The sequence below is a fragment of the Aythya fuligula genome, chromosome 18 (assembly GCF_009819795.1).
Source record: "Aythya fuligula isolate bAytFul2 chromosome 18, bAytFul2.pri, whole genome shotgun sequence".
Lineage (NCBI taxonomy): Eukaryota > Metazoa > Chordata > Aves > Anseriformes > Anatidae > Aythya > Aythya fuligula.
Genome location: NC_045576.1, coordinates 4224580 through 4249089, shown reverse-complemented (window position 1 = coordinate 4249089; position 24510 = coordinate 4224580). Strand labels below are relative to the sequence as shown.

General features: G+C 52.8%; 3 protein-coding genes across 3 annotated transcripts; all 3 read left to right on the top strand.

Annotated features, from left to right (window-relative positions):
• Nucleotides 1–88: 88 nt before the first annotated feature.
• TRIM65 (tripartite motif containing 65) lies at nt 89–3506 on the top strand. The gene is made up of 6 exons (XM_032199913.1): nt 89–526; nt 960–1055; nt 1129–1365; nt 1511–1682; nt 1936–2016; nt 2935–3506. The coding sequence occupies exons 1-6, from the start codon at nt 89–91 to the stop codon at nt 3504–3506; spliced, it is 1596 nt and encodes a 531-aa protein (XP_032055804.1).
• A 1312-nt stretch (nt 3507–4818) lies between these two features.
• On the top strand, nt 4819–13557 carry TRIM47 (tripartite motif containing 47). Its single transcript, XM_032199847.1, has 6 exons — nt 4819–5638; nt 7122–7217; nt 7308–7538; nt 8073–8268; nt 8911–8985; nt 9956–13557. The coding sequence occupies exons 1-6, from the start codon at nt 4820–4822 to the stop codon at nt 10579–10581; spliced, it is 2043 nt and encodes a 680-aa protein (XP_032055738.1). The 5' UTR covers nt 4819; the 3' UTR covers nt 10582–13557.
• Nucleotides 13558–15735: 2178 nt separating this feature from the next.
• On the top strand, nt 15736–23233 carry WBP2 (WW domain binding protein 2). Its single transcript, XM_032199697.1, has 8 exons — nt 15736–15837; nt 16638–16746; nt 17302–17437; nt 19041–19133; nt 19449–19565; nt 19785–19907; nt 21259–21335; nt 21617–23233. Exons 1-8 carry the CDS (start codon nt 15779–15781, stop codon nt 21668–21670), a joined length of 768 nt encoding a protein of 255 aa, XP_032055588.1. The 5' UTR covers nt 15736–15778; the 3' UTR covers nt 21671–23233.
• The last annotated feature ends 1277 nt before the right edge of the window (nt 23234–24510 follow it).

Below are 24510 nucleotides of genomic sequence, written 5' to 3'. Positions count from 1 at the left end.
CTCGGCGTCACCCAGCTCTTCCTCCTTCCCCAGCGGGGTTTCTGTTTCTCCAGCTTCTTTCCCTCGCTGCCCCGATCCCAGGCACGAGATGGCTTTGTCCATCTCGCCCAAGCTGGAGGAGAAGCTGGTGTGCTCCATCTGCCTGGAGCTCTTCAAGGTGCCCATCACCTTGCCCTGCGGCCACAACTTCTGCAAGCGCTGCATCAGCGACCACCAGAGCAAACAGGAGCAGGCGGCCGCCGGGGCCAAGCAGAGCTACTCGTGCCCCGAGTGCCGCCAGAGCTGCGCGCCGCAGCTGGAGCTGAAGAAGAACGTCACCCTGAGCAAAGTGCTGGAGCTGGTGCAGGGGAGCAAGACGGGGGTGAAGCGGTGCGAGGTGACCCCCGGCGGGCTGTGCCCGCGGCACGGGAAATCGCTGGAGCTGTACTGCGAGGACGAGCAGCGGTGCATCTGCTGCGTCTGCATCATGCAGCAGTGCCAGCGGCACCGGTGGGCGCTCTTCGAGGAGGTGCACTCCAGGAAGCAGGTGGGAAATTGGGGTGGTGGGAGGCGAGCGGGGTGCGTGGTGCAGCACCCCCTGCTGCTGACCCCAAAGCCAGGGCTGTGATGTATCAAAGTGCACTGAGCTGTGCCCGGTCTCTGCTGAACTGCCACGGGCCCTGGAGATGCCACCGGCACCCAGCGGCTCCCCCAGATGCCGGGGGCTGTTGGAGCAGCAGAGAGCTGGGTGAATCCAGCAGCATGGGTTAAATAAATATCATTGCAATATTTGTGATCCCCCTCCCCGATCTAGAGGAAACAGCCCTAAAGACACAAAACAAAGCAAAGCCACTTTGTGCCCCTGGACGCAGCCTCTCCCCTTCCCTCGTCCTGCCCCCTGAGCCTTGTCCTGGAGGCTCCGGGGGGCAAAGCGAGCAGCAACGCACTCTGCCACGGGGTGTTGGTGCTCCCCTCCGCAGGCCCTCCTGGAAAAGTCTGTGAAAGAAGCCCAGGAGGAGTCGGAGAAGATCGAGCGGGCGCTGCAGGAGCTGGAGGAGCGAACGCAGAGCATCAAGGTGACGCCGTGACCACCTCGGCGTTGGAGCCACAGGTGGGAGTGCGCTGGGTCTCACCGGTCTTCCTTGCCAGGACTCCTCTGAGGAGCTCAGATCGGTGATCCTGAGCAAATTCACCCACCTGGAGAAAAGCCTGCAGGCTTTCCAGTGCCAGATGGTGGCCAAAGTCGAGCAAGAACTGTCAGCAGCGCTGAGGCGCGTGGAGGAGGATTCCAACACCCTAAAGGGGCACCTGGACACCCTGAGGCAGCACCAGGAGCAGGCACGGGACCTGCTGGTCTCCACCACAGACCACAGGACCTTCCTCGAGGTACCGTCCCGCTCCTTGCCCCGTAACGCTGGCCGTAGACGTTCTGGGGGCACTCAGCGGGGAGACGCGCGGTGTCTGCGGGCAGGTTTGGGAGCTGCTGCTCCTCCCCAGGCTGGTGCTCGGGTGTCTGTGTGTCCGTCCGCAGGAATTCCCCCTGCTCCCGGCCTGGGAGAGCCTGGCGGTGCCGCCCCCGGTGCAGTTCGACGCGGCCGGCGTGGTGGAGCCCCTCAGCGAGATCCTTGCCGGCATCTCCCGGCTCCTGCTGGAGGATTTGCCCGGCGCCATGGCCCCCAAATCCCCCGACCCCATTGTCCCAGGTAAGCTCTCTGCTTGCGGGGCCATCCCACAGGGCTCCACGTCACCCGGGGCAGTGTCACCGTGCTGCTTTCCAGCAGATGGGCATCAAGGGGACAGGAGGGGCTGGGGGGCTCCCCTGTGTGTCCCCTCCTTGCTGGCAGCACACGTGCCGCCTCTCAGGCCTGGACACGATGGATTTCCTCCCCCTCCTCGCATCCAAGGGACGAGTTTTTGGGTGGTGTCACTCAGTGTGCCTGTCCCTGTCCCCCACAGGCCCGGTGCAGCCCAAGGGGACAGAGATGAAGGCGGTGACCCCTCTCCCCAAGTGCCAGATCCGAGCTGAGTTTCTGAAGGGTGAGGAGCACGGGGGGGGATGTTGTGGGGCTGGGAAGGGGCTCGTTAGGGGGACAGCAGCACCAGGACGGACTTTCCCATAAAAATGGGGGCTGCCAGTGCCTGGCATTGGGTCAGTCACTGTAGATCATGCCCTAGATCCCAAGGCCCCCATGCCCAGCTGCATCCTTCCCTTCCCCTCCCTGGGCTGATGCCACTCTGATTCCTTAGGGACCTGTTCCTAAATGCTCCTTCTCCCATCTCCTTGATGGAAAAAAAGGAGGGATGGGGTATTTAGGGCTCTTTGCTCAGGTCACACTCTTCCCAGGAAGGCAATCGGTGCGCACGGGACCTATAAGGATTCCTTCCATCAAGTCCCACAGACTGTTCTCAGCGTTATTAATAGCCAAAAGCAAACAAACAGAAAAACTTAGTTATGAGCAGCAGACCTAAGCCCAGAACAGGCAGCTGGGCCAGGTTGCTGTGGGGTGCTGGGGCTGCCACGTGCCAGGAGGAGTTACCTGATGAGAGTAACTCCCTGCAGTTCCATGTTTGCTCATCATCCACCTGGTTCCCTACCTCCACCCACACGATATTTTACTCTTCAAATCGAGCACCTCTCCTCCAAAATTACCCCTGAGCCGCTGCACGCTCGCTAGGTGCTGCTGGCTTTGTGTTTTCCCCCCGGGGGCTGTGCAAAGCGCAGCGTCCTTGTGCCCCCCCAACTATTTCTGGGCTCTGGTTCGGCTCCTCATAGCTGGGGAGCGGGCAGGTATCGCCCCCACCTCCCTCCTCTTCTCCTCCGAGCCAGCTGCGCGTTGTTCCCCTCTATTTTTGGGGCAGCCCTACATAGCTTAAACCGCTCCAGCTGGCGCGAGCCTGGAGCCATTAAGGTGGGACCGAGCATTCCGGCCCCACGGGCCCCGTTTCTCTCCCCAGACCACCGCAACCTCACCTTCGATCCCGACACGGCCAACAAGTACCTGGAGCTGTCCAAGGGCCAGCGGCGAGCCAGGCACGGCACCGGCACCGCGGGCGGGTGGCAGGAGCGGAGCAGCCCCTTCGAGCCCTGGCAGGTGCTGTGCGAGCAGGGCTACGGGCAGGGCTGCCACTACTGGGAGGTGACCATCTCCAGCCACTCCGTCATCCTGGGGGCCACGTACCGCGGCCTCTCCCGGCGGCAGCCCCCGGGCCACAAGTTCAGCATCGGGCTGGACGGGGGCTCGTGGGGGCTGCAGGTGCGGGAGGACGGCTACCTGGCCTGGCACAAGGGCCGGGAGGAGAAAATCCAGGAGAGGCTTTATACCCAGCTGGGGGTCCGCCTGGATTACGGCCGGGGGCTGCTTTCGTTCTACGGGCTCGGGGAGGAGACGCGGCTCATCCACTGCTTCCACGCCGTCTTCACCGAGCCGCTCTACCCCGTCTTCTGGCTCTGCGAGGGCCGTGCCGTCACGCTGGGCCGCAGGGATCAACCCCAAGCACCATCTTTGGGGCAGGATGGGGTGCAGTGACTTTAATGAGAGGCCGGGCATCCCCATCAGCCCTGATTTGCATATGCAAATAGCACAACGGTGACACGTCACAGGGAGAAGATGTGCTGGTAAGGGTGATGCCCTTGCAGCGGAATCAAGGCCCCACTTGCTGTGCGGGGGTGCAAGGCCGTGATTCTCTTCCTCTCATCCTGGAAAAAAAAAAAAAAACAAGCCTGGAGGAGATTTGGGGTGGGCCCCAGGTGCTGCAGGCAGGCTGGAGCAGGTCCCCAGCCCTCCTATGTCCCTTGGCAGAGCCACTTTTGGGGGCACCACACTGCAGCTGCTCTTTGTAAGATGCCGCTTTCCCAATAAAGGGCTGGTTTTCTACCGGTTTGACCTCGATGCTGGTGGGAGATGTGAGACCAAGAGGCCGGGGCAGGGCTGAGCTGGGCGTCCCTGCTCCCACATCCTGACGGGGCCAGCAGCAGGAAGCAGCCCCTTGGAGGCGGCAGCAGCAGCAGCAGGTGCTTTATTTATGGCAGCGCTGTGATAAGGAAGCCTGCCCTCCTGCAGCTCTGCCCCAAGGCTGATCCAGCGTAAAAGAAAACCCCAAGCTTTGAAGCTTTCCCAAGGGTGAGAGCGCAGCTCCGGTGTTTCCCCAGGGCTGCTGGTGAGGAGTGACTGGGTGAAACTGGGCACCGGGTTCAGAGGCACTGGGGCTGTGCGTGGCGAGGAGCCAGCTCGCCGTGGTTCCTGCGGGGAGAAGGGGCCTGGAGGAGGAATCGCTGCCTTCGGGGGCAGACGGGGCTCGGCTCTCTGCGCTCCCTCCTTCCCCCTGCACCTCCCGGCCCTGTCCTTGGGTGAGCTGGTGTGGACCTGGGAGCTTATCCAAGATGAAAAACAGCCTCTGCGGGGGTCACCCTGTGTCTAGTGGGCAGCTCCGCAGACTGAAAGCACTTTGCTGCCTCCCTGTCCCATCCCTATCCCCATCCCAAACCCATCCCCGTCCCATTCCCACCCCTATTCCCTTCCCTATCCCTGTCCAAACCCCATTCCCATCCCACCCCATCCCCACCACCTCCCTCCCAGCTCCTCAGTGTCCCAGAGGACCAGGCCCCCGGCTGCCCTTCCCCATCCCCGGACACGGACTCGGGGACGCGACCTCTGCCCGAGGGGGGCTCCCGGTGCCCCCCTCCCGGCCCCGGGGTGCGCAGCAGCGCCCGGAGGAGCCGAGAGCGGCGGGGGCCGGGGCTCCCCGACGGCGGGCAGGAGGCGGAGCGGGCGGGCGGAGCTCGGTTCCCTCCCTCCCTCCCGCCCCACAGCCGCCGTTGGGGCCGCGGGGGCGAGCAGGGATGGAGGCCACCGCCGGGAGCAGCCGGGCGGTCCCCTCCGCCGCCACCTCGGCGGCGTTGAGGCTAGCGCTGGCCGTGCCGGGTTTGCCCGACGGTCCTTTCGGTTGCCCCATCTGCTTGGATATCCTGAAGGATCCGGTGACGGTGCCGTGCGGGCACAATTTCTGCCAGGGTTGCTTGGGGAAGCTCCGGGGGAGGACGGGCCCCCCCGACGGCGGGGCGGCGGCGGGCGGGGCGGCGGCTGCTCGCTGCCCGCTGTGCCAGGAGCCCTTCCCGGCGGCTCTGCGGCTCCGCAAGAACCGAGCCCTGTGCGAGGTCCTCCCGCTGCTGGGGGCTGCCGGCCCCGCGTCCCCCCCCGTCGAGGCGAGCCCAAACCCGAGCCCACCCGGTGCCGGCTCCCCCCCTCACACCGCCCCCAGCCCGCCGATGGCGCCGGGAGCCGAGGAGGAGCAGCCGGAGAGGGGAGAGGAGAAAGAGGAGAAGAAAGAGGAAGAGGAGGACGAGGAGGAAGGGGAGGAGGGGGTTTTGTGCGACGTGTGCCCCGAGGGGGCTCGGGCGGCGGCGGCTCGCTCGTGCCTGGTGTGCCTGGCGTCCTTCTGCGGGGCTCACCTGGAGCCCCACCGCCGGTCCCCGGCTTTCCGAGCCCACCGCCTGGTCGCTCCCCTCCGGAGGCTGGAGGAAGGGCTGTGCCCCCGCCACCTGCAGCCCTTCGACGGCTTCTGCCGAGCCGAGCAAACCTGCGTGTGCCCCCGCTGCCGCGCCCACGAGCACCGAGCCCACGACGTGGTGCCCCTCGAGCGGGAGCGGGAGCTCAAGGAGGTGCGTGGGGGGATGCGGGGGGATGTGGGGGGGCCTGGGGGGATGTAACGGGGCGAGGGTGGGCGCTGGGTGCACGGCGAGGGGTGGGTGGTGGTGCTGTGGGTGCGGCGGGGATGGAATCGCGGCGGGGTGCCATGCATGGGGTGGGCCTTGAACCCTGTTCCCACCTCGTCCCGGTGTGGGGTGCGTGCCGGCGGGGTGCCCCGTGGGATGTGGGGTGGGCTGACCGATCCCGTTGTCCCTTTGGGTTTGGGGATGGGGGACGCTGGCACGTGGGATCTCCCCAGCCCCGCCGCCCCGATGGGGTGCCCGCCCTCTCCGTCTCGTTCCCACAGCTCCGTCAAGGAGGTTTTTCCCCGCGCGCTGGCTCCCTGCCCGGCCTCAGCTCCCGCTCCATGAGCCCTTTGTGCTGCGCCTTTTGGCAGCGGGGTTTTTTTTCCGTCACTCCCATTCCCAGATGCGGCTGAGTCACCTCCCAGATTCGCACCCACAAACACCCCCGGGGCTCCCAGCATGAGGCCTGGGCACAGGGCGATGGAGCTGGCGGCGTGGTGGCATCAGGGACCTCAGGGACCTCGGGGGGTTTGCTCATCCCAGGTGTGAACTTGGGATGGAGACACTCAGTGGCAGCCCCGAGCCAGCTCCTGCTCCTTCGTGGGCTCTTGGGGCTGCGGGGAAACCCTTCTGATTAGTCATAGGGGCCTTAAAATAGAAAGCACGCATGATCCCAGCTCCTCGGAGCTGCTGGACCAAGACGGGCGCTGCTCAGCGTCACCTCTGCCACCGCTGTCTGCGGGGTGGGAATGGGGGACAGGGAGAGCGTCTGCCCTGGCTCTCCAGGCGTGAACGCTGCAGGGGCCAAGCTCTGGGGGAGAACAGACCCAGCAAAGGGTGCGATGCTCTGCTGGCACCCAAGGGACCTGTCCCCGTGATGGGTAACGGGCTGGTGCTAACAATAGCCCGCCAGGAAATGCCGTGTTCGGACGGTGCTTCCTTTGCAGCAAAACAGCACCCTGTGCTCCCGAGCTGTTTTGCTTTCCTTTTATAAGAAATTTCCAGGGGCCAGGGTGCTCCATGGCTGCCTCTTGGTTTCTGCACCCGTCCCAAGTGGCTTTTTCCAGCCTTGGCCGTGCAGCTTATTGGTGCTCACTGCAATCACTGCCTGGGAACGAGCGCAATTTTGCTTTCGAATCCCTGGTTTGTTGTTTCAAGCTGAGAGGGCAGCAGGGAGCATGGAGGTGGGCACTGCGTTTTGCAGCCCAGTTGACAGTTTTGCTAGAAGTAATCAAGTGAGAAGAGAGACTTGCAGGTTGGATGGGTTTAGAAGGTTCCAGAAGGAGGAAATGGGGAAAATAACTCATGATCTCCTTGCACCCTTCACCTGATGCCCAAAAGCGAAGTCATGTGGGCTGCGGATTGGCAGGGTTTATTGCTGGGCTCTGAGCAGGGCACAGAGCTCAGCGCTCACCCTTTGTGCCCGCAGGCCCAGCAAGCCAAATTCCTCAGCAATGTGGAGAACGAGCTGGAGGAGCTGGCCGTCACCATCACGCAGACCAAGAAGATGGTGGAGCTCATTAAGGTGACCACGATGGCCCCGCTCCGTTAGCAGGGGGCCGGGGGGCTCCCCTCCCGCTCCCTGTGACACCAACCCCTCTCTCCCCGTGCTCAGGGTGTCGCCATGAAGGAGAAGGAGCGGGTGGAGAAGCTCTTTGCAGAAGCCTCTGAGGTCCTGGCGACCTTCCAGAAGGAGGTGGCCGGCTTCATCGAGGACGGGGAGCGCTCCATGCTGGGGGAGGTCGAGCTCGACCTCCGCTGGAAGGAGGAGAGGCGAGCCAAGCTGGCCCAGTGCAAGCAAAACCTGCAGAACGTCCCCAGCAAGGACACCGTCTACTTCCTCCAGGTGCCTGGGTGGGGATGGTGGTGAGGGGAAGGAGCTGAAGATGCTGTCTGTTGGTTTTGGTTTCGTTTCATGTGGAGCTGGGTGCTGGCAGCCCCGAGATGGGAGGCTGCAGGGTCTCCTCCCTGTTTGCAGCATCCTGCCGCTGCAGGAGCGGGCTGCCAAAGCTTTTTCCTCCACCACCTCCCTCCTTCTCCAGGCCTCAGGAGAAGCTGATGTGTTGGCCAGGCTCAGTACCCAGGTGTGGGGTCGCAGAGGCAGAGGTTGGGGTGCCCCACTGCCCCATCCTGCACCCACCCTGGCCAGGAGAGACCTTTTGGGGAGGAGACGGGCACAGTTGGAGCCCAGCTTTGAAAGGGAGCGAAGAGAAGGCTCCAGGAACACGTGGCCAGGCTCTCCTCCCTTCTGCAAGCCTGATTTCGGGCCAAGTCCTGCGAGCTGCCAGTTCCCAAATCCTCTGGGGCAGGGTGGGGTTGCGGAACAAGAGGCAACTTCGGCGCGTTTGAAACCTCCTGAAATTCTGTCTTTTTGGCTCAGGAGTTTCAAGCCTTAAAAATAGCCATGGAAGACAACCTCTCCCCGGCTCCGAGCTTCCAGAACGAGCTCAACTTCACCAAGTGCACCCAGGCCGTGTGCGCCGTGAAGGACATGCTGTCGGCGGTCTGCAAAAAGCAGTGGAAAGGCTTGCAGGGGAAAGGCGTCGACGGGCTGAATTTGCAGGAGACGGAGGAAGGTTTGTGCCCGCCCGGCCCCTCTGCCCATGGGTGCTGTGCAGGGCACCCAAACGTGTGCCTTCCCCGCGTGGCCGGGAGATGCCTGCGGGCTCGGGGGCTCCTGGAAGCGCTGGCCCCTCTCTCAGGCCTGGTTGCACAATCGCTGCCTGTGCTAACGCCTCCTCCTTGAGGTTTTATGAATTTTTCCACGGAGACCAGAGACTTGAGAGGCAACAAACAGCCTGGGAGTTAGGCAGGGCCCTGCGGGAGGGGGCAAGTGGCCAAAGAGGCCTCCCGTGAAAGGGGACCGTTTCTTCTGGGACAGGAGATCCCCTCATCGGGCGGGCTGTGGTCTCCCAGGGCTGCCAGGGGTGGGAAACCACGGTGGCTGGAGGTTTGGGACTCTCCCTGGCTGTGCTCCCGTTCGGGCTGAGCTCCCTCCTGTCCCTCGTTTTCCTGTGGGAATCGCAGCCGGTTCCTTGCCCCCCTGCCTGTCCCCCTGGGGTGGCAAAAGTGGCCTCTGTCCTTTCCTGCGTCTGATCCCGCAGGGAGAGTTGGAGACACGGCCACAGCTCGGGGTGACGCTTCAGTAACACCCTTGGCGGTGGCAGCAGCACTTTTACTGGTGGCAAACCCCTTCCATCCCTTTTATTTCTTCGCAGCAGTGACCGAGTCACGGTTTCCAGACAAGCCGAACAATCCCGCCTGCCTGGAGAGCCGGGATTACTTCCTGAAATGTAAGCGGCGGCCTTTTGCTTTGACACTTGTTGCCATGGCCCATCTCCCCTCGCTCCTCTCCCCGCCAGCTCCATCCCGCTCACCGGGCAGGCGCTGGCCCTGCTGCCATGCACCAGAGGAAATATTGCTCAGTTAACGGGGAAGTCTCCTCGCTTTCCTGACAACGGCCCTAATCCGTTTAGGTGATTTTTTTTCCCCTGGCGGTTCTGCCAGAGCAGCTGCCAGGGGGGCTGTAGGCGTGTAATTTCGGCTGCCTTCCAGCCCTGGGTGAATTGGATCCTCGGTTAAATTAGATCGGGGTTTTGTGCCTCTGCCTCGTTGGCCACAGGGCAGCGGTGGGCACGGAGGGGCGATTTGGGGCTGTGCAAGGAGTTGTGGTGAGGCAGGGAAGGTTTGGTGGAAGGAGCACGTGGGAGAGGCGTGTGAATTGAGGAAGCTGGGGGCAAAGGGGCCGCAGCCCAGGGCTGCTCTGCTGGGGCGTTGGGTGAGCGGGTCACAGCGGGGCGAGGAAGAGGAAGGTCTGGAAGAGGGCAGGAAATCAGAGAGCCTTGCTGGGGGCAGGTGAGGAAGGGAGGCAAAGCTCTCCTGTGCTCTCCGTGGTTGCCCGAAGCCTGCTGTCATGTGGGATGTTCCAATCACCAGTCTGTCAGGTGGATTCTTGGATGTCTGATAACATGGTTGGGCTCGTTTTGCAGCCTGTCTGCTCTCTCCTCTGCCCAGTAAGCTGTATTCACCCTGGGCATGGGAATGCCACAGTTTTGAGCCCCTTATCCTCACCAGCTGAAATCAGCCATGGGATTTAAAACCAAGAGGACAGGGTGATGGCTTAAGGGTGCTGCAGAAAATGAGCTGCTTGGGGTCGGAAAGGAGCAGGGGAATTGCTGAACGCTGGAGCAGAGGATCAGAGCAGGGAGGGCTGGGGGGATTTTCTCCCTCGTCATCCTTGTGTCTTCTTCCTGCCCTGCACAGTTGCCTTCATCATTGACCTGGACAGCGACACGGCCGACAAATTCATCCAGCTCTTTGGCACCAAAGGAGCCAAGAGGGTGCTTAGCGCCATCCCTTACCCAGAGAGCCCAATCCGCTTCATCAACTGCGAGCAAGTGCTGGGTGTGAACCTCATGAACCGGGGCAACTACTACTGGGAGGTGGAGATCATCGACGGCTGGGTGAGCATCGGTGTCGTCACCGAGGACTTCAACACCCGCGAAGCCTACAACCGCTGCCGCCTGGGGCGCAACGAGAAGTCCTGCTGCCTGCAGTGGAACGGACAGAACTACGTGGCCTGGTTTTGTGGCTTTGAGTCTGTCATCCAGCAGCCATTTTTCCACACGATCGGGGTCTTCCTGGAGTATTCGGAGAAGGCTCTGACCTTCTACGGAGTCAAGGACTCCAAGATGACGTGCCTGCGGCAGCTCAAGTACACCCCTTTGGGGAAGACTCAGGTAAACCCCTTCCAGAACAAGATCAACTACTACTTCTCCTCTCTGTTCTCGTTAAAGCTGAAGCCGGCCTTCTTCCTGGAGAGCGTTGATGCCCACCTGCAGATTGGGCCACTGAAGAAGGATTGCGTTTCGGTGCTCAAGCGCCGGTAACTTCCCCGAGGGACGGGAAAGCCCAGGAGGGTCTCTCCTGCAGCAGGCCACCGGCATCGCTTCCCTCTGTGTCCAGGGTTGTGGTGGTCCTCTCTCGCCACAGCACCTTGCTCAGAAGTGCCACTACATCGCAGAATCGAGCCACCTCAGTTGGGAAACACCTTCAAGATCTCCAAGTGGAACCGTCAGCCTGAGTTCCATCACCAGGCCGTGTCGGGGTGCCGGGCTGCCCGCTCCCTCTCCTCCCTACTTGCTCACGCCACCCAGCGATTCGTGTGGATCCCTGCTTTGTGCCTTGTGTGTCTCCGCCACTTTTCCTAGCGTGGGCTCAGCACTGCCTGCACGCTGCTTCCTGAAGTGCCTTTGCAGCAGCAAGCCCGGCGTGGATGGGGCGAAGCCCAAAGCCTCTCCCCGCGGGGCTCGACACCCATCAGTGCCACAAATGGGAAGCACAGATCTCTGCCTTCCCCCGGCTTTGGGATGCTGTGGAAAAGCCGCGGTCCCGCATGTGCTGGAGCGCCCGGGCTGTTCCCCACCACGGCCAAACATCCCGGCTGGGAAAGGAGAGGAATGCCAGCACAGGTCCTGCCTTGAGAAACAAAAGGAGCAGCCCAGATCAGTTTTGAGGATGTGTTTTCAGTAAATGCATTCTTGGGGAACTGCTTTCAGAAGCCTTACAGTCAAATTTCCCCTCCCTTTTTTGAGGACCCTGCTATTTTAGGGGAGTTTAACACTGTTGAACTCCCAATTCTTCAAGTACCCTGGGCACACTTGAGCTGTAAATGTACCCCGTAGCTTAGAGAGCTTTTCAAGTCACAAAGAGGTGCTGTGAGTATTCCCAGGGGCAAACAGTGTGTCTTAGGGAGAGCTGTGAGAGAGTGCATCAATAAAAGGTAAAGTTAGTTATTAAGTGGCGCTTTAAACTCTGGGAATAAGTAACAATTAACAAAAACTACTCTCAAGACAGTGTCCCTTCTGGGAAAGGTGGAAACTTCAGGCTGAGAGGCAAAATGCCCATTCGTGTGTCCTAAAGGAGCTTTTCCAGCTCTGCCCTGAAGACGTTACAGAGGCGGCACAGTGCGGCTCCTGTCTCAGCCCGCCCTGCCTTCCTCCAAGTTTATTTTTTCTGGGATTAGTTGGCTACCTACCTCCTGAAGCTTGCTTTACAGAATCGTAATGCTGTGTAATATATACCTACAGAGAAAATATACTGGGCCAGATTCTTTGCTGGCGTGAATGAGTCAGTGATGACACACCAATAGTCAACAGGGATGGAAAATGTCCCACTTAGCTAAATATACAATAAATACATATATATGTATTCCCCAAAGGATAAGCTGGAAATGATAGTGGTATATTCAAAGGGAGACAGGGAAAAAAAGTGAACACGGGGGGAAAAAAAAGGCAGCCACAAAGCCAAGAGGTTTAAAAGTTCTAGCCACGTTTACCTAACCAGTGAGGCTTGAAGAGCTCCTTTACCCATGCTGCCAGCTCCCGCTGGCATGGGCAGAGGTCCCGGCAAACAGCCACTGCTGTCAGCTCTCAGATTTCTGGGCTGAGGGCTCTGAATGCAGCCTCCCCATCCCCAGGGCAGGGCTGGAGCACTGGTGCGCAGAGGGGACCGCTGGGATGTGCCCGAAACTGCTCCTTCTCCGCTCCTCCTGAAATGCTGCAGGCGGTGGGAAGTGGGGTGTAGGGCTTCCCGTGAATGAAGGGAATTTCCCCGATTTCCCCTTCTCAGGATGAAATTGTCACAGCCAGCGGGAATGGGGCCCCCATGGGAATTCACTCCTCATGTCCTGAGCTCCTACCTCGAAAACGCTTTGTTGTGCTCGTGCCAGTTTCCCTCCTGCAAAACAGCCTTTGCACGAGGTGTCAGCGGTGACACAGCGCAGGCATCGGTGCTGTTTTGTTAGAAGCGGAGAGCATTTCATGTCAGAAATGCCTTGCCAGATAAGAAGGCTGGAGACGTGCGGTAACCTGTGCTTGGTGATGTGCTAGGAGGAAGAGGAAGGTAACCTTGATCTGTGCTGCACGCCTGCGGGAAGAGATCTCGCATATGGGCTGATGTCTTGGCTCAGGCTGGGCCCCAAATGTCATTTATTCAGGCAGAACTCCCACCATTTGCAGCGAGGAGTTTTGCCAGAGTAAATACAGTGGATCTGGGCCTTTGCCCCATTTCGTTTGGCCGTGGGCGGATTGATGGCTCCCTGGGGGAACGGCGCGCTTCAGCCACGATCCCTCCCTTCCCTGTGTTGCCCAACGCAAAGACGTGAGCCTCTGCTCCTTGAAGGTTTGAGATGGCTTGCAGGGATCCAACACTTTTCCCTTTCCATCCCTGCAGCCACAGGAGGACGCATCCGGAGCCTAGGCTCTGCTTCTGCTGGTGCCACTGCTGTCTGCGGCGGGGGCGAGTCGCTTAATTCTTGTCTGCCTCCATAGCTGGGGTGCTGACGTGCAGCTTTCCAGAGGGTTTGGAGAGCTCCTGTAGATGCAGTGTGTTTGGAAAGTGTTATCAAACCCTCTCCTTCCTGCTGCTGTTTTTTATCCTAGTTGGAAGTGCTATAAATCCTGATGGTTTAGGGCATAAAGCAAATTCTGACCGATTTAAGATGGGGGCTATCCCTCCAGGGTGTTGGACCAGAGTTTGCTTTGTGTTGCCAATAATTTGGGGTGTAAACTGGAATGATTAGGAAATGTGCACTATACCAGCCTTGGATTTCTGATTTTTTTTCGCTGTAAATGAAAGGATAAACACAGCATGTGGTGAGTTTAGATAGATAGCACTTTGCAATTTAAACAGCCTTTCCATGCTCCCTTGAGTTATTTTTGCTGTCACAGAGTGTTCCTCTTTTTAATTAGGATTTTTAAATATACAGTTACTGTAGTGTCTTTTACAGTGTGTGAAGAAACTGTAACAGAATAATATAATGTTGGTGGAGACTATGATTTGCCATTAAATGTTACACAAACATAGCTCTGGGTTGTCTCTCCTTTAAATACCAAACCACTGAAGTTGTCCTATTATCCCCTGTTTATATTTTCCGTGTCCTGTACATCTGGCATCAAATCGCAGCGATTTTATTTTCCAAGAGTGTCTGAGGGGTTTGTGCCAAATACACATTTTTATTGCTGGAGTACAAAAGGAGCGGAAGAATCCTGGAATCCAACAGCAATATTGTCAGTTCTGGGCAGTTCAAAACAATGGATGTCTCAATTCCCTCCTTGCTTCTTTTATACCCCTGTCCTCGACTTAGAAATAACAATGTTGAAAGAAACAGGTTAGGCGTTTTTTTCCTTAGTGTTTTCATCTGGGTATAAATTTCCAAGGTTTTCCATGTAACAAGGAGGTTCAGAGTTTCCCATGCATGCCAGCACTTTTTTTTTAAAATGAAGGCTGAGTTTCTTAATAGCAAATGTCAGCTGGAGCTATGAGAAGAACATCACTGAGCAAGTATTAGTTCATGAGAGGTGGCAGTGCTTCAGCTGGGAGCTGTGGTGGAAGCTGCGTGAATGTCTGCTACTGACTTTAATAGGAGAGGAATTGAGGCTGTTTGTTATAACCATTTCTTAAAAGGGAAACTTACAACTTATTGAAAAAGCGGATATGAAAAGCACAGACTTGTGCTTTTCTTGCCAGGAACTGTGCAGATTGTGTCACTGCATTTATTCTAATCTGACTTCCATTGTGTGGTGTTTCTCATTTTTCCCCTACCCCAGTTGATTCCCAGGCACTCAGAAAGAGCTGGAGGGGGCTGGGCTGTAAGCACTGCAGGGAAAAGCTCAAATCCATGTAAAAAGATAAAATTTTGGATAGTATATGTTCTTAATGTATATTTGTGCATTATAATATGAGGAGCCCTTTTAATGAAATTATGCAATCATATTTTTTATTATTATTGTTATTATTTTTTAAGAGCTAACTCCTGCTCAGCTGGAGCAGCAGATAATACCCAGCCTAAAGCTATGCTAACACCACGGATATTTTCCTGTACCCAGATTTCTGCCAGGCAGACAGGGTGCTGTCTTGTAGGGTGACTGTTCAGTCCTTCCAGAGTACCCTGTGCAAATATAAGGGGGTAATTTTAGGAACCCAAAGCATGGTTTGGATCCAATATTGGACAAAAGTCTGTTTGCAGGTGTATGAAATCAAGCGTGAATTAAAAGAATGATGGAAACCAAGCAAGCCTATTTGCTATTAAAGGGACTAAGCCTCACTTTAGGAATAGTACCACTAGATTTGTGCGATTTTTATTCTGAACACCTGAATTCTGCCCTGACCAACCAGTGAAAGTCCAATTTTGTCTCTGTTTCTTTTACTTATGGGCTTTTCCCTGGGAGAGGCTTCCAAAGACCATTAAAATCGCTTGTGGTTGCATGGTTTTTGTACAAAAAAAAAAAAAAAAGAACTTGCGTGCAAAACTGGATAGCCTGCTAGGAAAAGCATTTCAGCCACTAGTGGGCTGGCCCGGAAACGTCTTCCAAAAAAAAAAGACGTGCAAACCACAAGAAAATACAAGCGGATTTGAAAGCTGTCAGGGTGCTGGGCAAACTCCCCTTGCTTTCTCTGTGAGCGGTGTGGCATGGACTAAAATAGGAAGCTGGGAAAACTGCTGCCAAATGAGACAGGCTCCAAATAACTTAAATAATTTTATTATATATGGTCAGAGGGCCGTGTAATCAGATGATTAATGGGTTTGTAAACATGTTTAGGAGGTCTCCTGAAAAGGAGACCAGCTCTTTGGATTATCCCTACTGTTATGTCTAGAAAACAGAAAATTTAATACAATCTCAGCAGCTGGCTGTGGCTCAGTAAATTAACGCTGGCTGTTAATTGCAGAGGGCTGCCCAGCTCCTCGGGGATGGTGAGGCTGTGACGGGTGGGCCCCAGGGGGTTTTGTGGGGGAGGATGGAGGTGGTGAGTGAAGCTGCGGAATGCGATTCTGGGCAGAAGAGGGGTGGGAGCACCCCTCACAGCGCTCAGTAACCGGGCCGGGAGCCACGACCCCCAAGTCAGATTTTTTATTTTTTTATTTATTTATTGGAGGGGTGGGGGGTGAAACATGGCGCCGGGGGGGCGGGAGACTACAACTCCCATCACGCCCCGCGCGCGGCGGAGACCCACCCCACCGACATCGCCGCGCATGCGCAAAGCGAGCCGGAGGCTGCGAAGCGGCGGCGGCGTTCGGCTGCGGCCATGGCGCTGAACAGGAACCACTCGGAGGGCGGCGGCGTCATCATCAACAACAGCGAGAGGTGAGGGGGCCCCCTCACGGCCCCGGGGGGCGGCCATGGCCCCCTTCCTCCCCCCTCCCCTCGGGGGGTCCGGTGGGGACGGGACGGGACGGGAGGGGAGGGGGCGAGAGGGGCGGGGCCAGAGGGGTCACGTGGTGCCGGGGGGGGGCTCGCGCACCCCCCGCCATTTTGTGTATGGGGCGGGGGGGGGGTTAACCCTTTCGGTGCCGGGCTGGTGCGTGGAGGGGGGGGGCTGGATAAAAGGGGGGGGGCAGCCCCGGTGGTGGCGCCCCCCCGGTATCTGAAGGCCAGGGAGGGGACGCGGCTCCTCCCAACCCCCTTCTTGTGCCTGAGGTGCCCAGGCCGTGGCTTTGGACCTTCCTCAGCCTCGTTGCATAACCCAGGCTGAGCAGCGCCTGCCTCAGCGGCCCCTGCTCTGGGGTGGTGGTGGGGTGCCAGGACGTAATAAGTAATAAATAAATAAATGTGGTGGGGCGCCAGAACATAATAAATAAATAAATCAATAAATATATAAATAAATAAATGTGCTTACCTTGAGGTCTGGGTCAGTTTGACTGGCTGGGTGCGCTGCCTGGCTGTGCCCGTGTGCTGAGGAAGGAGCCCAGGGCTGGGAGCAAGCAGCCAGCGCTGCTGAAGTTGCTGCAGCCAACAATAACGACAAAAAGTGCCAGCAGAACGATTTGTGTCTGCTCAGCACTGACCTGAAGTCACACCCAGCTGTGGCAGGTCCCTAAGCTGTGTGCATTTTGCACTTCTGCCTCAACTGTAACACCGTGTCTCTTCTCCTGTCTTGTTCACAGTGTTTTGATGACCTATGACCACGTAGAAATCACCTTCAGTGATATCGAACCCATGCCAGATGCCTTCAAAGGGACCAAGAAAGGGAGTGTTTTCTTGACTCCCTACAGAGTAAGTAGTAAAAGGCTTTATCTTGCATGAGGAGATAAATGTTCTTCATGGTTCTGTATTTAAATGCTCTCCACGCATGAAAGTCAGGATAATCTACTACTCCTTGAAGTATGGCTCATCCTCTCCCTCTGGGGAGCATTATGAATACATTGCGTGTCCTGTCTATTCGTCAAAAGATAATAAATCTGATTACTTCTTGTACAAGCAGCTGTTTAGTCCATTAGGCAGCTTCAGAATTGGAAATTAGCAGTGGTCTGGAAATGCTGAATGCAACAGTTCAGCTACTAAATCATAGCTGTGCGGAGCAGCAAGTTCTCTAGAAATTGGGAGGAGTATTATCTTAGCAAGTGTAATCTTTCTGGATGGCTTTATTGCCTTGAGGCTTCAGTTTACCCTTGTGACTGTTCCGTGTAGCTTAGGGCTTGCAGAAATGACAAGGATCTTTAAGTGTGGGAAGCAGCTTCAGTCCATCGAGAAGTCTCTTCAGATAATAAATTGGGGCTGCGTTTCCTGTTTGCTTTAAACACCCTTTGTAATGTTACTTTCTTTTTTTAGGTTATCTTTGTATCGAAGGGAAAGGATGCTATGCAGTCTTTTGGGATGGCCTTTTATTTGTTGAAAGATTGTGAAATTAAGCAACCCGTCTTTGGAGCAAATTATATCAAGGGTACAGTGAAAGCAGAGGCGGGAGGTATGTATGGTACTGATACGCAGTTAAACTAAGATACAGGATGTATAATTTTTAGTGAAATAACTATGTAGTGTAACCCAAACTTGTATACTGACCACATGGGTTCTTACAGTACTGCTAAAATGCGTTTTTCTCTTTGAAACCAGCAGCTAAAAATATTCCCCTTGTCTGCTGTCTGCACAGTGACAATGAACAGATCTGTTCTGGAACTGATCTCATTCTTGCCCTCTGTACAAAATCCTGAGTTCAGTCAACCAAGTGATCTCACTGAGTAAACATCAGAGCAGAGAGCAGGCTGCGATGGCAAAACAGAGGATGTCATTTAGCTTTGGTCACTTGGGCTTATTTCTTAGTTCTGTGTCCAGATCCCATGGCAAACAGGCCTGATCCTTTCTGGATCTATGTGGGTTTTGAGGTGCCGATCTCCAGAGCACTGCTCTCCGTCGTTTCCTGTGAAATTCAAGGAAAAGCGTGTTACTGCTGTAGTGCATCTTGGAAGTAAAATGCCACGTGCTTGGAAAAGAATCAACTATCTTGACGTAAGGGAATCTTCAAGTGGCAGTTTCAAACTTTCATATTATGTTCAATTGGAAGATTCTGGTAGACTTTTTCTCAGTTTTTTTTTTAATCACTCTCTTGTACTTCTGCTTTTTACCAAGGTGTAGATCAGTAAACTCTTTTTCATCCCCAGCCTGATTTATTCTATTAGCTGTGTCACTGCAATCACAGCGCAGTGCTTAGGAGACTTCAGTCTATTACCCTGAAATCAGCATTACAGCTTCTGTACGGGAGCACAACGGGACCGTCCAGCGTGAGAGAAAGGCTGAGCAGTAAGGACAAACACTGTAAACTGTGTGAAAGGCAAACTGCTTCAGCTAAAATCTCTGCGAGTTTTCCCCAGAGGCTGTCTCCTTTAATGAGGATGTTGCTTTAACAGCCACGAGAGTCTGGTTTAGCTCAAAAGGTTCTTTAATCTACACGTCCCTGTTTCAGCACTGACACAGCTACTGCTTTGAGGCATTGTTGGGACCGTGGGCTGTGCATGTTTTTCTTTTTTAGCCTGTAATATGAGATGTTGGTAATTTATTTTTTTAATTATCCTGACTTGATATATTTCCTATGGACTTAATGGATTTACATGGTCCATGTTTTTCATTAAGCTCTTTGCTTCACTGGGCACTCGAACTCCCAAACTAATTTATAGCTGACAGTTAGGTGTAGTTGCAAAAGCCTTCTAGCAAACAGGATTAACAAAATCCCTGTCTTCTGCACTAATCTTATACAAAGCTAGAGTAAATCCAGCACTTCTGATAGCTTGGTCTGTTGGCAGCCAGTATGATAACAGGCACAACTTCAGAAAGCTATTGAACGTCTTCCCCCATTGATGCTTTTTTTCAGGTGTCTCTTGACCTGAAAATATCATCCCGTGTGAAATTTTCTGGTAATAGGGTAATTCTGTTGCTTTATCTGCAGTTTCCTCTTGGATATTTGGGATAAGCTCTTTAAAGAATTACGTACAGGACATCTGTAGATAAAGCACAGAAGCTAAATAGCACCAAAATGGCTTCTCCTTAATTGTGAATTCTGTCTTTCCTCCCTGCAGGTGGCTGGGAAGGATCTGCCACGTTCAAGATGACTTTTTCAGCTGGGGGCGCTATCGAGTTTGGACAGCGTATGCTGCAAGTGGCATCCCAAGGTACGGGAGCCTGGTGGTGTCTGCCACTTAGTTTTGTGGTTTTGGGAGGCCTTGCCTTAATCTTACAGCAGTGGCAGTTTTAATTCGGAACAGGTTGGATTCCAGTCCGTGTGTCAGGCTGTATCTTCAACTTACTTGCTTTGAAAAAAGCTTTTTTTTTTTCACGTGCAACTAGCAGTGTTTTTATAGGATTGGAGCTTATTTTATTTATTTATTTATTTTTCAGATGAGGACTCTTAGTTTGTTGTAGTTCTTGGTCTGTACGTTATGCAGGTTTGATGTTCTGTTGGGGTGAATTTATCTTTACTTCTTTAGCCTCCAGAGGTGAAGTGCCCAATGGAGCTTATGGCTATTCCTATATGCCCAACGGATCCTATGCTTTTGCACCACCTGCAGCTAATGGGGGCTATCCATACCCACCACCTCCTCCTGGTAAGTCTGAGGGTTGAGAATGGGGATTATTCTAGTTAGCAAAAGTTTGAATAAGTAAAAAAGGGTAAGAAATACTAATTTGACATTATCTCTGACATTGGATCTGATGCCTTGTGCAACTTCTTTCTCAGTGTATTTGCCTGTGGCTGGTTTTGGCTGTGTGCTGTGACCCACCCAAAGGAGTTAAGCCTTTTGCTGTGTTATCTCCTTTTCTGACAGAGTTTTATCCTCCCCCTCCTGTTGGGGGTGCAGATATGGGTTACATGCAGCTTCCCCCTCCGCCGTACCCGGGGCCCATGGAACCCCCCACCAGCGGTCCTGATCTGCCTTCCACTCCTGCAGGTAAGAGTTGTGAGGTGAATGAGCTCACAGCTGCTTTATAACGTCCCTAGCACTGGTGTTGGGGAGAAGTGGGCAGACATTCTCTGGCACTGCTTCTTGACAACAGCTGTGCAAAAATGTATAAGGAGTCATTGTGTAAAAGGCTGAGGCTGTTGAGCATCAATGTTACTGCTCAGAAAAGTCATGTAGCTTTGTTACCCTCATTGGGCTTTCATGTCTTACCTCTCGGGGAACTCAGAGTCAACTTAGAAGCTCTACTTAAGTTATAATTGTTCAGGAGAGAGGGGGGGGGCTTAGGGAGCTCCACTAATCTTCAGCCTTGTATATCCAGCTCAGTGTGGAGGCCAGCCTGGTTCTCACCAATGCCATCAGCAGATAGTTTGCAATTGGCTTTATTTTCGTTGTGACAAGAAAAAGCAAACAAACAAACAAAAAAAAACCCCACCCAACACTTGTGATTCTGTTGTGGTAATCTTGCTCTGTTAGGTGAATAAAAAGAAATTGATGTTGCAATTGATGTTGATGTTTCTTGCCTGTGTTAGTTAGCAAATATGCCTTTGCTGATACCTGCTCCCTGTTCTCCCATTTCCCTCTAACCTGCTTGCTTTTGCTTAAACAATTTGGAACTGAGGAACAGATCATGGAAAGGAGCTGGGGAAAAGTCAGTCTTGTTTTTATTCATTTTGGATTTATCAAAATGATTTGGAACATGATTTTGAACAGTCTGCATGTGGGAAAAAATGAGAAATTAGCTTTTGTGGCTGGACAGAACCATAGATTTCTCATAGATAAGGACACTTATCTGAGTAAGCTTAACTGGTCTCTGGTTTGAATAAATAACCCATCATCATTGAACTATTATTTGGAAGATGGCACGGATCCAGATGGGCATACAGGACTTTTATATTCCGCAGAAATAAAGGATCTGGATTGTCTTCATAAATTACCTCCTACTAAGTAAATCCTCTGAGTTGCTATAAACTTGTGCTGATTTTTGTTTTGTATTTCCACTCCCGAGAAGGATGGTTGGTTGACTGCCTTTTTAAGGGTTATGGTCTGTATTCAGGCAAAACAGCTGTTAGTGTTTATATGTGGGCTAACAAGCAACTTCCAGGTGACATTTCCAAACTAAGTCTTGGTCTGTTTCGCCTCTCTTTTGACAGTCCTGTGGCAACTGAATCTGCTATTTGGAAGAGTTAATGCTTGGTTGTTGTGTTTATGTTGCAGCTATTTTGGAAATTGAGGGTTTCTAAGATAGTGCTTAGTAACAGTTAATGGCCAAGACTGTGGAGTTTTGATTATAAAATTTCTTTGAATGTCACCAAATCTGTAACTTCTATTTCCGTGACAGCTGAAGCGAAAGCTGCTGAAGCTGCTGCCAGTGCTTACTACAACCCAGTCAACCCACATAACGTCTATATGCCCACGGTAAGTTCCTCTCATTTTTTTTTATCAGCTTGAGTGTTTGCTGTCTGCAAAACTAGTCCACGTTTCCATCAAGGAAACTGGTCTATGCTAAAATCAAGTTTTGGGAAGGGTTTTCTGCTCATGAGAGAGTCACAATCATGTACAAGTAGCAAAGGTTCCAAAGTACCATGTTGTGTTAGCAGTTCTTTTTCTCAGTGACACAACAAAGTTTGTCTGAATCGATTGCTTTGTTTTGTTTCCCTTAGCTATGAATTGATGTTCTTTTATTGTCTTTACTTCAGGACCAGCCACCCCCTCCTCCGTACTTCCCACCAGAGGATAAGAAAAACCAATAAGCTACCACAGAACTTCTCCGCGACTCATCGCTTTCTTACTTCCCATTTTGGCTGAATCTTGGGGCATGGTCCATAACACTGAGGAGTAGAGCCTTACCTCAAGGCACATGGCTTTCCTGGACTTTAGTGGTAGATATGTGCAGAGCAAGGGGAGAGAATTCAACAGCCTTGGTACCTCGTAGAGCTCTGAGGGTTTGCCGTCCTACCACAGTATTCCCTTCTCCCTGTGCACGCCATCACTAGAACTGGAGGTTGTCTTTGTGATAGTTTCCTTTGTCTGTTTTTTTTCATCCTTAAATTGTACCTCTTTAGAGTAAGCACCTGCTCCAGACTCATAATTAATAAGCTCATAACGTAGGAACAAGGTTGTTGAGGGGTCTTGACTTTACCAAGACTATCTCTGGACACAGGGATGTCTCTGGGTATCCCTCTCAACCCAGAGAGTCACGTCCAACTTTTCCCTCCCCTACCAAGCAAAGGGCTTCAAAAGGAACCTTTGGAATCTCAGAGGAAATAGATATCTATTAAATTTAGCAGATATCTATTAAACTTATTTTCAAATAAGTTGTTCCTAACCATCATGACAAATAATCCGATAACCCTCCAAGTTTTCCTGCTGTGCACTATGGTGATGCTGACAAGTTTCCTTTTTTTTTCTTTTAGGAAAACATACTGCCTGTGGCTGATTAGTAGCATCTAACTAGTTACAGATCATATGGGAACACTAATTTTCTGTTGTCTCTTTTTTCCAGTTAGATATGTGGGCTTGAGATCACTAAGTCCTGGGTATTGTCTTTATAGTCATTAATGCACTTTTTTTTTTTTTTCCTCTGCTGTAACACAAGTTACACCTTTTGGCCAGTGAAGCATCTTAATCCTGTGGTTTAACTGGTGAATTAATAGGTAATAGGGAGAAAATAGTTGCTTCTGCCCTGGAAGCACTTGAGAGAATATGCAAAAAGGTGGAATAAGTTGTTGGGTATAACTGAGCAGTTGAATGTTGTTTAATGCTGTTAGTGTTCCTGGATCAGCTGTGAATTCACTTCTCAGTAACTGGAATGTCAGCTCCCTGGACTGAGGGTTCAAGCATTTTCCTTCCGTGACGTTGATTCTTTGATCTCATTAGCAATGACTGTAGTGCTCAGAACCTCTGCAGGACTGGGCAGTAACCAGGTTGTGAAACTGTGTTGTACAAAGCTTTGCACAAATCAGATTTTACTGACTTCTGACAGCGTCTGTGAGAGAGAGAAGATCCGTCCCAGCAAGTGTGAAGAAAGATCATGTGCTAGGGAAGTGCTGAGACTTACTGCATGCAGCCTGCTTGGAGAGAAAAACGGTCCACCTCTTGTTTTCTTTTCATTTGAGTCTAGGTGATTAATGGAATTGCTACTCTCTGTGCACTGACTTTTCTAGAATTGCTACTGCAGTGATGTAAAGAAATGGTTATTTTAAAAAATATATATTTATTTTGAAGATGTTTGATTAATATATTAATGTGAAATGACTTTTGAATGCAGATTTGTTTTGCTGAGACTGTGAAGTAAAGAGAAATCAGCTCAAAAATTAGTGTGTGTCTCAATTTGTGTGTCTCAGTGGGCAAAGTTGGCAGTGACTTAGTAGCTTTGGATGGGGGCAGAGGGAATTTAAACAGCAAAATTGCTTGGCACAGGGGGATTTTCTTCTTGCATTGGCTTGTCATTGGTGGCATTAGTCACTTGACTTCTCTTGAATTGGGCTTACTTTGTGAAATGATAATCAGGTGTTAAATCTTTACAAATGCCCATTTCCTGGATCCTGTTGTAAATTGGTGACGCAGCTGCTCAACATTTTACCAAGATTGTTGTTTTTTCCAGACTAGTTGTCCTGGTAATCCTTTGCAATCTATTGCTGAAAGTAGTTGTTGAGGAGCAAAGAGTTAGGAGACAGCAAAAAATTAGTGCCTCTAAAATCTGTCTCTAATTACCAGACAACAATCCCTGATTTTATCTTTTTTTTTTTTCTTTTTTTTTCTTTTTTTTTTTCTTCTTCTTTTTTTTTTTTTTTTTTTTAATAGTGTTCTGAGATGTCTGGACAGCTGTCTTCAGCTAGGTCTGAACTCTCTAAGGTGGTGTGGTTCTACCCAGTAGCTCTTCCTGGAAAACCAGGAGCCAAACTTTGCGTGGCTTTGTTCTTTTTCTGAGCTGTAAGGAGCCACCTCAAAGTTCTGGCCCAGCTGGTGTGGACATCTTCCAAATTCTGCTCTTCTACATCATATTTGTCCTCCCACATAACTGTTTTACTGAGTTTTAACTGTTTTAGGCTGGCCCATCTACTTGGGATTGTTTTCCGTAGCAAGAGGTGGGCGGAGAAGGAAAGCACTAAGACAGATATTAAGACAGATGTTACAGCCCAGGGAGAATGCAATAAATCCTGTTTTGGGAATTAAATTACTTCAATTCTAGATTTCTTGAATGATTATCAGTCCTACTGTAAGACACTGCAGGAAGCTGCTGCTGTAGTTCTGTCAAACCACTCTGTACTCTAGGACTCCTACTCTGTTTCAAAACATCTGTGTCCCACTTACTCTCTGCTCCCAGACAGATATTCCTAGAAAACCGTTTGTACAAAGCTTCCAGGTCTCTAGCCCAGTACCACTTACAGTACAGCTCTCATGCAAGCAATCAGCACAAACACGAGTTGCTTTATTTGTTTAATTATTTTTAGTTTCCTTCCACAACCAAGTCTGCTTGAGAGAAGAAACATTTAGCTACTTGTTTGGATGAGAACTTGGCTCCATGGCTCCAACAGAGTCTTTTCCATCAGGGCAGGCAAGTGGTAAGATCTGCAGGGAGACCACGATG

Bases quoted from the DNA above. Each gene is read 5' to 3' on its own strand.
- TRIM65 (XM_032199913.1), top strand. From the start codon at position 89: ATGGCTTTGTCCATCTCGCCCAAGCTGGAGGAGAAGCTGGTGTGCTCC. The intron at 527-959 runs GTGGGAAATTGG...TCCCCTCCGCAG, and splicing joins AGGTGCACTCCAGGAAGCAG to GCCCTCCTGGAAAAGTCTGT. The intron at 2,017-2,934 runs GTGAGGAGCACG...TTCTCTCCCCAG, and splicing joins CCGAGCTGAGTTTCTGAAGG to ACCACCGCAACCTCACCTTC.
- TRIM47 (XM_032199847.1), top strand. From the start codon at position 4,820: ATGGAGGCCACCGCCGGGAGCAGCCGGGCGGTCCCCTCCGCCGCCACC. The intron at 7,218-7,307 runs GTGACCACGATG...CCCCGTGCTCAG, and splicing joins AGATGGTGGAGCTCATTAAG to GGTGTCGCCATGAAGGAGAA. The intron at 8,986-9,955 runs GTAAGCGGCGGC...TGCCCTGCACAG, and splicing joins CCGGGATTACTTCCTGAAAT to TTGCCTTCATCATTGACCTG.
- WBP2 (XM_032199697.1), top strand. From the start codon at position 15,779: ATGGCGCTGAACAGGAACCACTCGGAGGGCGGCGGCGTCATCATCAAC. The intron at 16,747-17,301 runs GTAAGTAGTAAA...TTCTTTTTTTAG, and splicing joins TTTTCTTGACTCCCTACAGA to GTTATCTTTGTATCGAAGGG. The intron at 19,566-19,784 runs GTAAGTCTGAGG...CTTTTCTGACAG, and splicing joins ATACCCACCACCTCCTCCTG to AGTTTTATCCTCCCCCTCCT.